The following is a 15,945-nucleotide window of genomic DNA, read 5'->3' on the forward strand; positions in this document are numbered from 1 at the left end:
GCAGGTAGAGGTAGAGGCAGTGGGAGACATGGGATCATAGGAAGAAGGTGGGAGAGGTGAGATGGGGAAAAGGGTGGCAGAAAGTTAGGCAAGGTGTTTTAGACCCTTCCAGAAAGTGTCCCCATCTTAGATTATATGACGTGTTCTAGGCTGTGCTCTGGTTTTTTAAAAAAGACCGGCACTCTATTAAAAAAAAATGAAATAAAACAACAAAACAGGAAAACTGTCTCATCCACCTAAAAAGGCAGGAGGAAAGGATATTGTGCAAAAACCCCTGGCTTTAGAGTCAGGCAGATCTAGCTTCCTTCACTTGCCTCAGGAATTTGATCAAGGTACCTGTTTACGTGAATAAGAAAAGTTATTCTTTCCTCATAGATGTGGGCATGGAAATCAAATGGGATAACATGTAACAGGGTCTAACTTATAGTGAATGTTTAATTAGCTCATACATGCTGGGTCAGAAAGAAGGTAGCACATTGTTAAAGGAAAGAAGCAATTGTCTGGTTCAAATCCTAGCTCTGCAACTCGCTCACTGTATGACTAAGGCAAGATCCTCAACTGCCTCAGTTATTGCACCTATGTAATGGGCATAAGAAGACCTACCTCACAGGATTTGTATGAGCATTAAATGGAATCCTATGTATAAAGCCTTTAAAATAATACCCAGCTCATATGAAGTGTTCTAAATGTGTTTGATATTATTAAAAGGTCATCAAAAGCTGCATGTGTACTAAGTTACCAGCTTTTAACATAAAAGACAATAGATTTTTAGAGAGATCCCACTGAGTTTTTTTTTTAAGGAGGGGAAATTTAGACATAAAAGGCAGAGTATGTGGCACAGAACTGCAAGGCACATGGCCCCACGACAGAAATAAAAGAAGCAGAGATTCACTGAGGGGGGAATTCATGGACATTTATGGTCACGTTTTTCTGATTGGCTGAGAGAATCAGCAAGCTTGTAGCCAGTTTTTTTTTTTTTCTGTTCACGGAAATAAAAGCTCAGTGTGTTTGCAAATGAACTAAGTTTCTTTTTTTTTTCTTGATGGGAAGAAATTATTTGTGCAGTCAAGGCAGGCTTGTTCCTGCTGTGTGAAAATTGGGCCTAAGTAGTAGAAAATAGTAGGCTAATGGACAGTGGATAAAAATGTGTTTGTTATGACATGATTTAATTTGTTGATTTTTCTACATTTCCTAACAATTACCACAAAAGAGATCCTTGAATAATAATGCAACTGGCCACTCTGTTCAAAGTACAGTCAGCTAGTTTTTATCTGTATGAGGTCCAACCAGACTGAAGGGTGGTGTCCCTGAGCTGGGTGAGCCTCGCCGACAGGTGTCCTTCCCAGGTGGTGCCCTCAGCATCACATGGGAGCTGGTGAAGAATACAGCATCTCATGCTCTCCTTCATACCCACTGAAACAGAATATGAATTTTAATAATGTCACCCAGTGATTTTTCTGCATATTAAAATCTGGGAAGCACTGAGTTAGAATGTGGGGTTATGACCACACAATCTTAATTATCACAGTCTTTATCTCAATCCAACCTGCATAAGCAAGATTGTCAGAAAGGAGAACAAAATTTCCTGCTCGATAGAATCACTCAGTGCAACAAGGAGTCCCTTAGCTCATGAAATTGTAATCTTAGGAAACAAAGCCTGACATTAAGAAAAATGATAAAAATATGATTTTAATCAATAATAGGACAGCATGTGTTCAACAGAACAACACAACAATTTGTACTTCCTTACTTAGGGAGTTTACGACTTAATCATAAGGCCACTGATGCAACTTTTTTTGAAGAGGAAGTGGATCAGCCCAGGCTTCAGAAATTCACTTCTGCCACCTAGTACCCACGTGACTTTGGGCAAGTCACTACGTGTTTCTCATCTGTCAAGTGAGAGGGAACAGGGCTTCCTCTTCCTGAGGGAGGTGAGAGGTTTAGATGAGTTAGCAGGCACACATAGCACTCACAAATTTCCCCAGCACTGCATCAGCATTAGATATCATTATTATTAATTAAACTTTATTTTTGTTTGACTCAACAATTCTATCTCCTTAAATGATTCCTCCCAACGTATTTTCATGGTTTAAGTGAAAATAAACTTGAAGAGCACTTAAAAAGAATCGTGATACATTCTTGGATAATTTAGAAATCCAAAGGGGATTTCACAGCCCGAAGGAGGCGGGGAATGCCTGCTCGTGTCTTTCCCTGGTGTGGAGGCTGCTAGAAAAGTCTCAATTCCCCTTAGTTTCCTATGACTAGGGAGTCAGGCTGACTCATTATCCTTGTTACCTGGATAAAAAAACAAACAAACAAACTCTTAAGACACAGGTTTGTGAAGGACTATGGGGAGGTTTTAGATTGAAAAATGCCCCTTCCAACCTGGGGTGGAGGGGAGATTCACCACTAACGCCTGCTCTTCCGCTTCTGTTTATAAGTGGGGTCCTTTGCATAGAGGATATTGAACAAACGCTTGTCAAACTACAGGAAGGAATGGCCTGGGGAGAACATCCAACCACTGGAGAGTGTTCTGCCAGAATGAATCGCCTTGGGAGGCAGGGTGGCCAGTGCTGGAAGGATCCAAGCTAAGGCTGGTGCTTGGGGCTGGTAAAACAGTCTGGTTTAGAGTGGGAGGCGTTGAGCTGGTGGTCCCAAAGGTGTGTCCCACCCATGGATTCTGTAGCTGGAGGTCAGAGGCTATGAAGCATGGGTCAAAATGGCCAGGCCTGACATCCCTAAAGGGCCTTAAATATAGATTTTGACACTAGCCCCACAGGAGATTTTGCATTGAAATCTAAAGTGTGAAAAGCACCAGTTTGCTAAATGGAAACACTTAAGACACCACAGTTTTTGCCAACCCATTTTGATGTTTGTGCTGATTTTTGTTTGGCTTCATTTAATGCACTAGAAGAACTTCAAGTTCTTCGAGCCAGATTGGGCCCATGTTCTCTGAGCAGCCAGGCCTTTCTCGAGCTGTGACAGGTCTTGTTCTAAGTGTGTATAGACCTCTGGATTCTGCTGTCCCCTGACTCCATGCTTCTGCTGGCCCCTTTCCCCCTGCCACAAGAAATCTAATCCAACCAAGTGTATTGTGATTGTCCACAGAGAGCAGACCCTTCGAGCAGGGCATAACAAAGAGCATTTCTTTGGGAAAAAATTCCATCATACATGTCTTTCCCCAAGTCATTTCTCCCGATCACATATTGATATCACCTCCCTGGCTCCTGTCTTGACTTACCCCCCTTACCACTCGCCCCTCTTACCACTCGCCCCTCCCCCCATATAGCTGCACTCCCACCCTAAGTCCCCCGCCCCTGTCTCATGCGAGGTCATTCTGTCACATCCAGCCACTCCGTACCCACTGTGACACTGAGGAGAATCTTCTAGAGAGAATGATCCTTCCTAGAAAGCATTGTGTATGTGAAGAAGGGGTGCTTAGAAACTTAAAACAATTTTTAAAATTGTATATCTGTGCCACCTTCCTTTATGGGGGCATTTCTCATTATGGTTTAGAACAATGCAGTTTGCATTTAGTTATTCGTGAGATCATTGGGCCAAGTCATGTATTTATACAGAGAGAGGTCTCTTCACCTTCAGACCACACATGATCAGAGTGGACACTGGGTAATCATGGGAATGAAGAGCCTGATCTAATGATCCCGTTTTAGTGCTTTCCAGAAAATTTCTGAAATTCTGTTTTCTTTGGGGAGAAGCCAAGATGGTGGGGCACAGGCAATGTTATACTCTCTCACCTGGCGAAGGAGGAGAGCAGCACAGGTAGCTAGAGGCACTGATGTTGGCAGTCATGGGCAGGCCCGCCTAAATGGTCACTTATAATAGGTGTTGATGGGCCACATGGCTTTGAAAAGGCCATTTGCAAATTGCAAAAATAAGATAAAATAAGATTATAAAATGCAAGGCCAATTCCCAGGCAAATCATTGTTGCTGAAAGGGCCTAATGTTGACCAGGTGAGAAAATTGAGTCTGAGGGAGGTTAAATATTATGCAAAGTTTCTCCCACCTAGGGAATTAACTGGACTAGGATTAAAACCCACGTGTCTGTCCTTCTCACTATTCTGTGTTAGTTGACCATGGTCATCTTCTGCAGAAAACCATCTACTTCTCCCTTCTGTCCAAGAACTATGTGCTCTAAACCAGCCTCCAGCTTCCCTGTCGTCCTTCCTCCAACATCCCACTCCAATTCTCCTCCTAGCTCTGCAGGAGTACTCTCCTCTTCCCCATGCATCATCTCCCTTAAGCTGTCACACAGCTTGTTTTAGTGGGGAAAGGCTGGTGTCATGGGAGAGGCCATCCCCACCCCCAATCTCACTCTTCCAGCACTACATGGGCATCAGAGACAGTGACTTCTCTGACAACTTCTCTTGCTCTTACACATCACCTCCCTTCCGGTCTCCTGGGGAGGATCTGAGGCCTGGGCTTGTTGGTCTTTTCTCTGGTGGTCATCTGGGAGCAGAGAAGAAGGCTAAAACAGAGAGCAAACTGCTATGGCCTTAAGTCAACCTTTCAGCAAGTATAGTGCCTTTAGCATTGGTGGTTTGGGAAGCACTGTTTAGAAGTATGCAGGCAAATACTTTGTTCAGTGGTTGTGTATTCATTTTTATGGATACTTTCTATCTTGGAATGCCGATCTTCCATTTAGAGTTATAGTGTAATATTTCATCTTAAACAGAACATTGGTTAGAAACAAAGTAGGCTGATTTAAATATATATATATATGTACATACTAATATACTAGTTAAATGAGAGTATGAGTGGACCACAGAAATAGCAAAAGGTGGGCTGATGTCTAAAAAACATTGCTTTAAGCAAAGCTTTGAATCTCAAGCACTTCTTGACAAGCAGTCTCTACCATTTCATGCATGGGTTTTAAACCCCTGCGGGTGGGTACACTCTTCTGTGTGGATTCTTAGGCTATTTGTGCTTTCAGGGTACTCAGGGGAGGAGTGCCTGACTGGATTACAAAACCAGGGCCTATGCATAAAGAAGGGTTTTATCTAAATGCTTGCTGCTCAGAACGCTCTCTGTGTCCTGGCTGCTCCATTCTAACAGTGCTCTGTAAGCAGTCATCTTCTTCAGGTTCTTGTTCAAGAGGGAGGTTGGTGTATCCGTTTAACCATGGGAGAAGTTGGGAGGTTGAATAACTTGCTCCACATCTCAGGGGCCAACATTTGCACCCCGGTCAGCCAGGTGCCAAGCCCATGCTGTGTGCAGCACCGCCGGGCCGGGAACACATGCACACAGAATATGGTACAGGAGGGGGTTGTAAACTACTTACCTTGGCTTTCATTCAAACTGTAACCCCAAATTAGCGAACTGGCCTGGGAAGGCACCTCATTTAGGGCAAGCAATGCAAAAGTAGTAGCTTGTATTTGAATGTGGTCGGTGCTTTGCATACAGTACATCATTTCTTTAACTCTGTTAGAAATATGTTCTCAGGGAAATGAAAATGTCTCTGTGAGCAGGGGCACAGGTTATCTGTCTCCTTTTTCTTCCCTTTCCTAAGAACCTAAATATAGGGGAAAAGGGTAAAGGGTTTGCAGGAACAATTATAAAGGACACATGGACAATAACGAGGGTGGGGGGAGTGGAAACAGGAGGGAGGGGGGACGGAGGGGGGCTTGTGCTGCTGGGGGGAAAGGCAGAAACTGTACCTGAACAACAATAAGAAAATAAAAATAAAAAATTGAAAAAGAATCTAAATATATTTCTAATAATTGACAGGAATTACATAATTTTCTTCCTCACTTGGCTGATGTGGTATCTGGCACCCTCTAGTGATAGAAAAAATTTTAGTAATGTCCCTCTGTATTTTAGGCAATTATTCTTACTTAAGGTGGAAACTGTAATAGATAACTTGTAACAACTAATTTTGGTAACAGAGGATTTCTTACGCTGATCATAAACTCTGGTGATGTATGTTAGGATTCTATTAGTTGTAAGAATCGGGCTTAAGCAAAAACTGAGAATGGATTGAATTGGGTAACTGTGGGGAGCCCAGGGTTTGATTTCACGATGAAGGTGGGACTTGGGTGACACTGTTAGGCTCTGCCTCTCAGCGAGGTCTCCTCTGAGCGTGGGGTGCCTCGGGCTCCAGGGCTGGCAGGTTCTCGAGTTTTCTTCACGACCACATGAGTCCCATACTTCACACATTCCCACTCCAAATCCAGTGGAGGAGGGATTGTGTCCTCCTGTTTCCAGCAAACACCACAAAGTTTACTCCAGTTGAATGTGATGTGCTGGCTGCCTCAACCAAATGGAGTTCCCTGTCCCCCTCTTCCTCTCACCTGCCTGCAAACAAAAGCCTTGGGATTGGTGTCCATGCTCCTGTGATGGTCAACTCGGCTAGGCCTCAGGACCCAAATATTTGGTGGTAGTTTAGATGTTTCAGTGAATGTATTTTTTGGTTGGGATTAGCAATTAAATCAATAGGCTGTGAGTAATGTAGTTGTCCTTCATACTGTGCATGGGCCTTATCCAGTGAGTGGAATGCCTTGCGAAAGAGCTTCCCTGAGAGAGAGGGACTTTGGACTCAAACTGTATTCTTCCCTGGATCTCCAGCCTACCAGCCTGCCTTGCAGTGTTGGACTTGCCAGGCTCTACAATGACAGAAACCAATTCCTTAAAATACATCTATCGGTCTATCTACCTGTCTAAGCATAAATAGAGATCTCGATATACATTGCAATTCATCTGTTCCCTTGGTTCTGTTTTTCTGAAACTGACTAATACAGTTACACACACTAAATAGTTCGTAAGAGGGAAGAGGGGCAATTTTTCCAAAGACAACTTGGAAGTGCCATTACCAGGAAGGAGGGGGAAAGATGTAGGAAAAACAGTCACACATGTTCACTACAGTTGGGAATTAATAAAGTCAACATATTGTTACAGCAATTTGGTTAACAAAAATATTTAAAACATGAGGTCCATGGGGAAGGGGAATAAAAATAAACTCGGCGGTAGAAAGGTGTTGAAGGTTTTTTCTCCCCAGTATTTTTACATATTCAGATGTGTTTAAATGTTACTCAAAATGAGATGTTCAATGGCAAGGATATCTTCAGAGGAAAAGGAAGCTTTCACTTATATGGTATGTTTTGGGTCCAAAATATCTCCCACATCTGGTAGAAGGCCTGACATTCTATTATTAAAATTGTATTTTTTCCTTTTGAAGGATTGGAGGCCTTAGGAATGTGTTATTAAAATAAAAATGACCTTTAAAGATGTCCAAACTGTTCTCCCCAGAACACCAGCATTCAAGAAGTGATCATTCAATAGGTCCTCTTCAAAGGACTTTATAAAGAAGACAAAAGTTTGGGGGGAAGTATATATCATAGGCACCTCTTAGCTATTCGCAGTGCATATCAGCATGCTAAGAGCTCTGAGAATTTTTGGATTAAGAGGTCTATTTGAATTAAATTAACCCCAAATTTCCTAAAATCATTTGACCATGAAATATTCCCCCCATCCCACAGCACCTATTACTGTCTCATTGAACTTGAAGGTAATTAGTTGTAGGAGTGGGGGTGGTTGGAAAGGCCAGGGCCTCAGGAGCAAGAATATCTACCTTTAATTCCTGGCTCTGCTATTTATTAACTAGCCAATGTTGCCAATGTTGCTTAAACTTTTTTTTTTGGCTACAATTCTTTACTTGTAAAGTGATTTTAATAGTCACTCAACTCACTGGGCTAAAATGATAAATATTAAGAAAGAACCACCTGTCAAAGTTGCTGACTTATAATTTACTCACAAGAGATGTTGATTTTGTTAATTGCCCTCTCTCTCTTCCCCCTTCCTTCCCCCCTTTCGTTCTTCTTATAGATGTCTTTTTCAATTTTCAGCGAACTGTTTATTTCACAATAGCTTCAGATGCACAGTAAAGCTGCAGAGATAACATTCCATCAGCCTTACCCCCATTCACTTCTTTTTGTGTTGTGTGCTGGGGGCTGCAGGAATAGGACTAGCACAGCGGGGTCTTCCTCACTCACGTCCGCTGGTAGAAGGGGCAGAGAGGGCAGATCAACATTTACTGGCCTAGCAAGATAAGTGCGGGGCGAAACCCAAGTCATCATCCAGACTTCCCTTTCTGTAAAATTCTTGCAAAACCACCCACACGGACAGATTCACATTTGCAAAACAATAGTGACTTTCAGCGATGTTACCCAGAGCACCAAAGAATCATATTAAAAAAAAAAAAAGAAAGAAAGAAAATCTACTAGGAAATAGTGAGTAACAAAGAAGGGGAAGTAATTGTGAACGTTCAGTACAGCTGGAGCTGTGTGCTTCGTCATAAGTGGTAAGAATTATTTCTCCTATGGAGAAATAAGAGCTAAAGGCTCCTCTCTTTTCAGAATCCCCATAGCACAATGTATGAATCTTCTTCGTTGAAAATTGTCACTGCATAAAGTAGTCAGGACTCCCGGGAGCCTCTCCTGAAGGCCAGGTCTTCCTCTGACGGTCCGCGGCAAAGAGCTAAAGTTCTTGCACCCCGGCAGAACATTTGAAGTTCAAGTTCTGCCCAGCCTTCCCGGTGAAAACTACAAAGGAGTAGGGATAGGACAGCAAGCCTCTCTCAGGGTCCTCCTCTGAACGCGACCGACCGGGCGACTGCGGAAATGCCCCGAATGGGGAATGCCCATTTGTGCAATAAAGCCTGACTCTTCACCCCAGGCTCCCCGCGACGCCCCCCGCCCTCCCCGCCCCGGCCGCCGCAGGGAGGTTCGTAGCTGAATCAAAGGCGCCGTCCCCAGCCCAGGAGTTCCCCCAGCAAAGCTTCCTTCCCGGCCTTCACCCGAGCCCCCGGGGCTGGGGGAGGGGCGCGTCTTGTTCTGCTGCCTGCGGCGTCTCGGAGGCGCGGCGAGCAGGTGCTCGGGCTCCTGCAGAGGAGAAAGGGACTTCCAGGGCCTGGCGTCAGCGCCCGGGGCGGGGCCTGGCTCCCGGAGCGACCGGCATCTGGAGCTACCCCGCGGGGTGTCATTCTCCCGACACCGCTGACCAGAGCTGCCGGGAATTTAAGAAGCCATGTTCCCGGTCCGGGTTCTCCTGACCCTGGTGAGTGTTCTCCCGCCCGAGGCGAGAGCTATCGGGCGGGTGGCAGCCGCGCTCCTGTTGGGGGCCTGGAGATGCGCGCGTGGGGGTCCGGGCTGTGCGGGCCAAGGCTGCCGGCGGTGGACAGACCGCCCCCGGGGCTGCCAGGGCTTTCCCTCTAGGGCCGGCCACGGGAAACCCAGAGGGAACTCGCTTTTCTTGGGGCTCGGTGCCAGGCAGACGGGGTAGACAGTGCTTCAGCTGGACGGCCGGGGGCCGCGCCCAGAGGTGCCGGCGGGGGGCGGCAGGGGCCTGGGAAGTTTCGGGTCGCGGGAGGGACAGCTGGGCTGCAAAGAAGAGGGGGTCTTCTGGACAGGTCCAGCTAAAGGTCCGCTCTGGGCGGGTGGGTGTGTCCGCGGCCGGGACGGGGCAGAACTGGCGCTCGCGGGAACTGACCTCGCGCACTTTTCCGCAGCAGTGAAGTTTAGGGTGTAAATCGCCCGAGGCAGTGGTCACACCCAAGGCTTTGGAACGCACCGCTTCTTTCTTGCAAAAGTCGTCCGGGCACTGCCTAGAGTCTCAGCAGCTTTGTTTACTCTGGTTGCGACGGAAAAAGAAAGTTTTTGTTTCCCTTCCGGGAATCCCTGTCTTTGAGACAGTCAGTCCGTCTCAATTTTTAAAAATTTCTTTCTGCTCCTCTTTTCTTCTTAGAATCTTTCTAAGCTTTGCACTCCTGTAGTTTGCGAACTTGGCGCCCGCCTCCCCCCCCCCCCACACCCCCCCGGCCCACACACACTCCTCACGCGCCCTGGTGTGTGTACTTGGCCTAGAAGCCTGAGCAGCACCCACGTCTTGGGGAGAGAGCCCCTGTCTCAGAAATGCCAGCTTGAGGATGGCTAACGCAAGAGTCTTGGCCTCAGGAGGGTCATTTTAGTCCCGAAGCCTCTGAAAGCCAATGGACTCATTTCACTGGTCTCACCGACGTTCCAGGCACCGTGTCCGGAGTGTCAGGAGTGTCAGTAAACGTCATCTCAGTCAATTCTACAGCGGCCGTGTAGCGAGGAAGGTGTCCTCATCTCCATTTTAGAGATGGCAAAGGGAGGTTCAGAGAGCTTCATTCATTCTAGTAAGATTCTACAGATAGTATGTGACAGGGCTGGGCTTTAATTCATATCAAATTCCAAAGGCAGTTTGTTGATTGCGCTCGTTCCCAGACTACACCAGGTTGAAAGGAAAATATGTGCACACAATAATGTCTGGCACCATCTTATGATGGGAAAAATATTCTCCCCGATCCCTTCAGAAATAAAGTGCAATATTTGGGTTCCTTCAGAAACTTCCTTAGAGAAAATTTAAGATTCAAAATGGAGACACCTTTTATAAAATCTCAAACTCCAAACTTCTCGCCTTGGCCAGGTAGTTCAGTTGGTTACATTGTCGAGATAGCCAAGGGTGTGGTCGGGGCACAGACAAGAGCCAATCAGTGAGTGCTTGAGTGAGTGAGCCAACAAATTGGTGTTTTTCTCTCTCTCTCTTCTTTTCCTCCCCTCCCCTCCCCGCCCCTTTCTCTTTTCCCTCCCTCCCTCCTTCCTTCCTGTCTTTTCTTTCTTTCTTTCTTTCTTTCTTTCTTTCTTTCTTTCTTTCTTTCTTTCTTTCTTTCTTTCTTTCTTTCTTTCTTTCTTTCTTTCTTTCTTTCTTTCTTTCTTTCTTTCTTTCTTTCTTTCTTTCTTTCTTTCTTTTCTCTTTCTTTCTTTCTTTTTCTTTCTTTCTTTCTTTCTTTCTTTCTTTCTTTCTTTCTTTCTTTCTTTCTTTCTTTCTCTCTTTCTCTCTCTTTCCTTCCCTCCCCCTTTCTTCCCTCCCCTTTTCTTTCTTTCTTTCCTTCTTTCTCTCTCCTTCCTTCCATTCTTTCTTCTCTCTCCCTCCCACCCCCCCTCTTTCTGTCATCAATAAATTAAAACACGTACACTCATATACCCTTCTCTTCCTTGTAGTTAATGACTGAGTTATTGCAGTGTTGTTTGCTTTGGAATCTCACCTTTTTCTTGGGGCAGCAACACTAATATGTGTAGCAAAATTATCAAAGCCAAGAGCTATGCTTATTTAACTTTTATAGTACAGCATCTTTAGTAGAGGTGCATATTTAAAGCAAAAAGGAAAGCTTGCTTTTCTAAAAAAATATATTAATGTACATTCATATACATGTACATTTATTAATATTTATATATTATAATACCTATAATTTAAATTAAATACAATTTCTTTATAATTTATGTAATGCATGGCCTAGGAAATTAAAGTTTATTAAATAAAATTTATAAGTGCAGATGAGTTAAAAGAAAAACAATCTGACATAACCCTATCATCTAGATAAACATTGTTTGTATTATGTAGTCTATCCTCTGTGTCTCCCTTCTAAATGGATGGACTCTTTTCAAGTTGAGTTACACAGAGTCCTGCCTTGCATCAACCACTTGCCCAATATCACACCTCTATGCTGAAAGCAGTTTCTTTCTTAAAAAATTAATTTATTGTGGTAACATTGACTAATACAATTATATAGGTTTCAGGTATACAATTCTATAATGCATCATCTGTGTATTGTACTGAGTGTTCACCACCCAAGTCAAGTCTCCTCCCATCACCATTCATCCCCCCATATCCTCTTCCACCTCCCCCTAAACCCCCTTTCCTCTGGTGATCACCATACTGTTGTCTGTGTCTGTAAGTTTTCGTTTATTTGTTTGTTTGGTTGGGTGGTTGGTTTTGCTTAATCCATTCACCTTTTTCACAAAGCCTTCCAAGCCCCATCCCCTCTGACAGCTGTCTGTTTCTTTTCTGTGTCTATGAGTCTGTTTCTATTTTGTTCCTTTATATTGTTCTTTAGGTTCCACATGTAAATGAAATAATATGGTACTTGTCTTCCTTTGACTGGCTTATTTCTCCAGGTCCATCCAGGCTGTTGCAAAAGATAAAATTTCCTTGTTTTTTTACGGTTGAGTAGTATTCCACTATGTAAATGAACACATTTTTTATCCATTCATCTACTGATGGGTGATTGGGCTGTTTCCAGATCTTGGCTATTGTTAATAATGCTGCAGTGCCCATGTTTAATTTTTTGAGGTATCTCCATGCTGCTTTTCACAGTGGCTGCACTAATCTGCATTCCCACCAACACTACATGAAGGTCTCCCTTTCTCCACATCCTTGCCAACAGCTGTTTGTTGATTTATTGATGATAGCCATCCTGACAAATGTGAGGTGATATCTCATCGTGGTTTTCATTTTTATTTCTGATGATTAGTGATGTTGAGCATCTTTTTTCATATGTCATTGACCATCAGTATGTTGTCTTTAGAGAAGTATCTATTCAGGTCCTTTGCCCATTTTTAAATTGGATTGTTTGTCTTTTTGGTGTTCAGTTATTTAAGTTCTTTATAAACTTTGGATATTAACCCCTTATCACATATATCATTGGCAAATATGTTCTCCCATTCAGTGGGTTGGCTGTCTTTTCATTTTGTTGATGGTCCTTTGATGTACACAAACTTTTGGTATGATGTAGTCCCACTTGTTTATTTTTTCTTTAGTTTTCCTTGCCTGAGGAGACAATCAGAAAAAAATATTACTATGAGAAATGACTGAGATTTTACTGCCTGTATTCTTCTAGGATTTTTATGGTTTTGAGTCTTACATTTAAGTCTTTAATCCATTTTGAATTTATTCTTCTGTATGGTGTAAGAAAATGGTCTAATTTTCATGTATCTGTCCAATTTTTTCAACACCAATTATTGAACAGACTATTTTATCCCATGGTATGTTCTTGCCTCCTTCATCAAAAGTTAAATGATATGAAGGCATAGGTTTATTTTTCAGTTCTCTACTATGTTCTATTGATCTGTATGTTTGTTTTTATGCCAGTACTGTGCTGTTTTGATTACTATGGCCTTGTGTATAGTTTGATCAGGAAGTGTGATTTTTCCCATTTTGTTATTCTTTACATTGTTGTGGCTTTTCAGGGTCTTTTGTGGTTCCATATAAACTTTTGAAATATCTATTTAAGTTCTGTGAAATATGCCATTGTTATCTTGAGTGAATTGCATTGAATCTACAGATTGCTTTGGGTAGCATGGACATTTTAATGATGTTAATTCTTCCTATCCATAAACATGGTATTGTGCTTCCAGTTATTTGTATTTTCTTCTATTTCTTTCTTCAGTGTGTGCTGTAATTTTTCAAGTACAAGTCTTTGCATCCTTGATTAAATTTAGTCCTAGGTATTTTGTTGTATTGTATTGTATTGTATTGTATTGTATTGTATTGCATTTATTTATTTTATTTTATTTTTTACTTTATTTTATTATTTTATTTTAATTTTATTTATTTAATTTTATTTTACTTGTTTGTTTGTTTGATGCAATGGTAAATGGGATTGTTCTCTTAGTTTCCCTTTCTGAGAGTTCATTAGTACTATGTAAAAAAGCTCTATGAAAATGATTTCTGGATATTTATTTTGTGTTTATCAGTTTTAGCAGTTTTATGTTGAAGTCTTTAGGGTTCTCTATATATGAGGAGAATCATGTCATCTGCAAATAATGACAGTTTCCAATTTGGATGCCTTTTATTTCTTCTTGTCTGTTTGCTATGGCTAGGACTTACAGTGCTGTGCTGAATAAGATTGGTGAAAGTGGACATCCTTGTATTTTTCCCAATCTTAGGGGGAATGCTTGTTGTTTTTGCCCACTGAGTATGAGATTGAGGGTTGGTGTTCATAATTGGCCTTTATTATGTTGAGGTGTGTTCCCTCTATTCCCACTTTGCTGAAAGTTTTTGTCATAAATGGGTGCTGGAATTTATCAAATGCTTTTTCTGCATCTATTTGTACGATCATGTGATTTTTATTCTTCATTTTGTTTGTGGAGTGTATCACATTTATTGATTTGCAGATATTGTACCAAACTTGCATCCCTGAAATAAATTCTACTTGATCATGGTCTATGATCTTTTGAATGTATTGCTGGATCTGGTTTGCTAATATTTTGTTAAGGATTTTAACATCTATGTTCATCAGGGATATTGGCCTATAGCATTCTTTCTTTGTAGTGTCTCTATCTGGCTTTGAAATTAGGATAATGCTGGTCTTGTAAAATGAGCTTGGAAGTTTTCCCTTCTCTCGAATTTTTGGAATAGTTTGATAAGGAAGGATAGATGTCAGTTCTTTAAATGTTTGGTAGAATTTACCTGTGAAGCCATCTGTTCCAGGACGTGTGTTTGTTGGGAGTTCATTATTGCTTTAATTAGTTGTAATCAGTCTATTCATATTTCCTGATTCCTCCTGATGTAGTTTTGGAAGATTGTATGTTTCTAGGAATTTACCCATTTTTTCCAGATTGTCTAATTTGTTGGCATATAGTTGTTTGTAATATTTTCTCATGATCCTTTGTACTTCTTTGGTGTCAGTTGTTACTTCTTTAATTCCTGATTTTGTCCATTTGGGTCTTCTCTCTTCTTTTTCTTAATTAGCCTGGTTAAAGTTTTGTCGATCTTATTTATTTTTTTAAAGAACCAGCCCTTTGTTTCATTGATCTTTAGTACTGTTTTTTTTTTAATACTCACTTTAATTTATTTCTGCTCTAATCTTTATTATGTCCTTTCTTCTACTCACATTGGGTTTTGTTTGTTGTTCTTTTTAAAAAAATTTTATTTATTTATTTTTAGAGAGAGGGGGATAGGGGAGGGAAAGAAAGAGAGAAACACCAATGTGTGGTTGCCTCTCCCGCAGCACCCTGGACTGGGGACCTGGCCCGCAACCCAGGCATGTGCCCTGACCGGGAATAGAACTGGTGACCCTTTGGTTTGTGGGCTGGCACACAATTCATGAGCCACACTAGCCAGGGCTGTTTGTTGTCCTTTTTCCAAGTTTCTTTAAGTGTGAAGTTAGATCGTTTGATATTTTTGCTGTTTCTGCAATTCTATGAATTTGCCTGTTAAGACTGCTTGCATTGTTCCATAGACTTTGGGTTATTGTGTTCTTATTTTCACTTGTTTCAAGTTATATTTTGATTTCTTCCTTGCTCTCATTATTAACCCATTCATTGTTTAGTAACATGTTATTTAGTCTCCATGTTTTTGTGTGTTTATCAGTTTTTTTTTCTTTTGATTGATTTCTAGTTTCATGCCGTTATGGTCAGAGAAGATGCTTGATGTGATTTCAATCTTCTTAAATTTATTGAGACTCATTTGGTGTCCTAACATGTGGTCTATCCTAGATACTGTTCCATGTGCACCTGAAAAGAATGCATATTCTGCTACTTTGATTTTCTGTCTAGAAGATCTATCTGCTGATATCAATGGGGTGTTAAAACTCCCTACTATAACTGTATTACTATTGATCTTTCCTGTTATGTCCGTCAAGATATGCATGATATATTCAGGTGTTCCTATGTTGGGTGCATGAATGTTTAGAAGGGTTACATCCTTCTGTTGGATTGCTCCCTTTATCGTTATGTAGTATCTCTCTTTATCTCTTACTATAGCCTTGATTTTAAAGTCTATTTTGTCAAATATAAGTATTGCTATCCCAGGTTTTTTCCCTTTCCATTTACATGAAATATCTTTTTTGATCCCTTTACTTTCAGTCTGTGAATGTCTTTTGTTCTGAGGTGGGTGTTTTGTAACAACATATATATGAGTCTTGTTTTCTTATCCATTCAGTTATCCTACGTCTTAGTTTTAATCCTCAACCAAGGATACATTTATTGATTTGAGAGAGAGAGAGATAGTGTGAGAAACATTGATCAGTTGCCTTCTGTGCAGGCCCTTACAGAGGACTGAACCTGCAACCTAGGTATGTGCCCTGACTGGGGATTGAACCCACATCCTTTCTGGTGTACAGGATAACAC

At 41.9% G+C, this 15,945-nt stretch overlaps 1 protein-coding gene across 1 annotated transcript in view; it reads left to right on the plus strand.

Annotated features, from left to right (window-relative positions):
* Positions 1–8,766: 8,766 nt before the first annotated feature.
* FAS (Fas cell surface death receptor) overlaps positions 8,767–15,945 on the plus strand; it is a 34,405-nt gene continuing 27,226 nt past the window's right edge. The window contains exon 1 of the mRNA XM_045854694.1: positions 8,767–9,069. Within this exon, the coding sequence (XP_045710650.1) occupies positions 9,040–9,069 (30 nt within the window). The 5' untranslated portion in view covers positions 8,767–9,039. The remainder of the gene's footprint in view (positions 9,070–15,945) is intronic.

The sequence above is a fragment of the Phyllostomus hastatus genome, unplaced genomic scaffold (genome assembly GCF_019186645.2).
Source record: "Phyllostomus hastatus isolate PE091 unplaced genomic scaffold, TTU_PhHast_1.1 phas_scaffold_1066, whole genome shotgun sequence".
Lineage (NCBI taxonomy): Eukaryota > Metazoa > Chordata > Mammalia > Chiroptera > Phyllostomidae > Phyllostomus > Phyllostomus hastatus.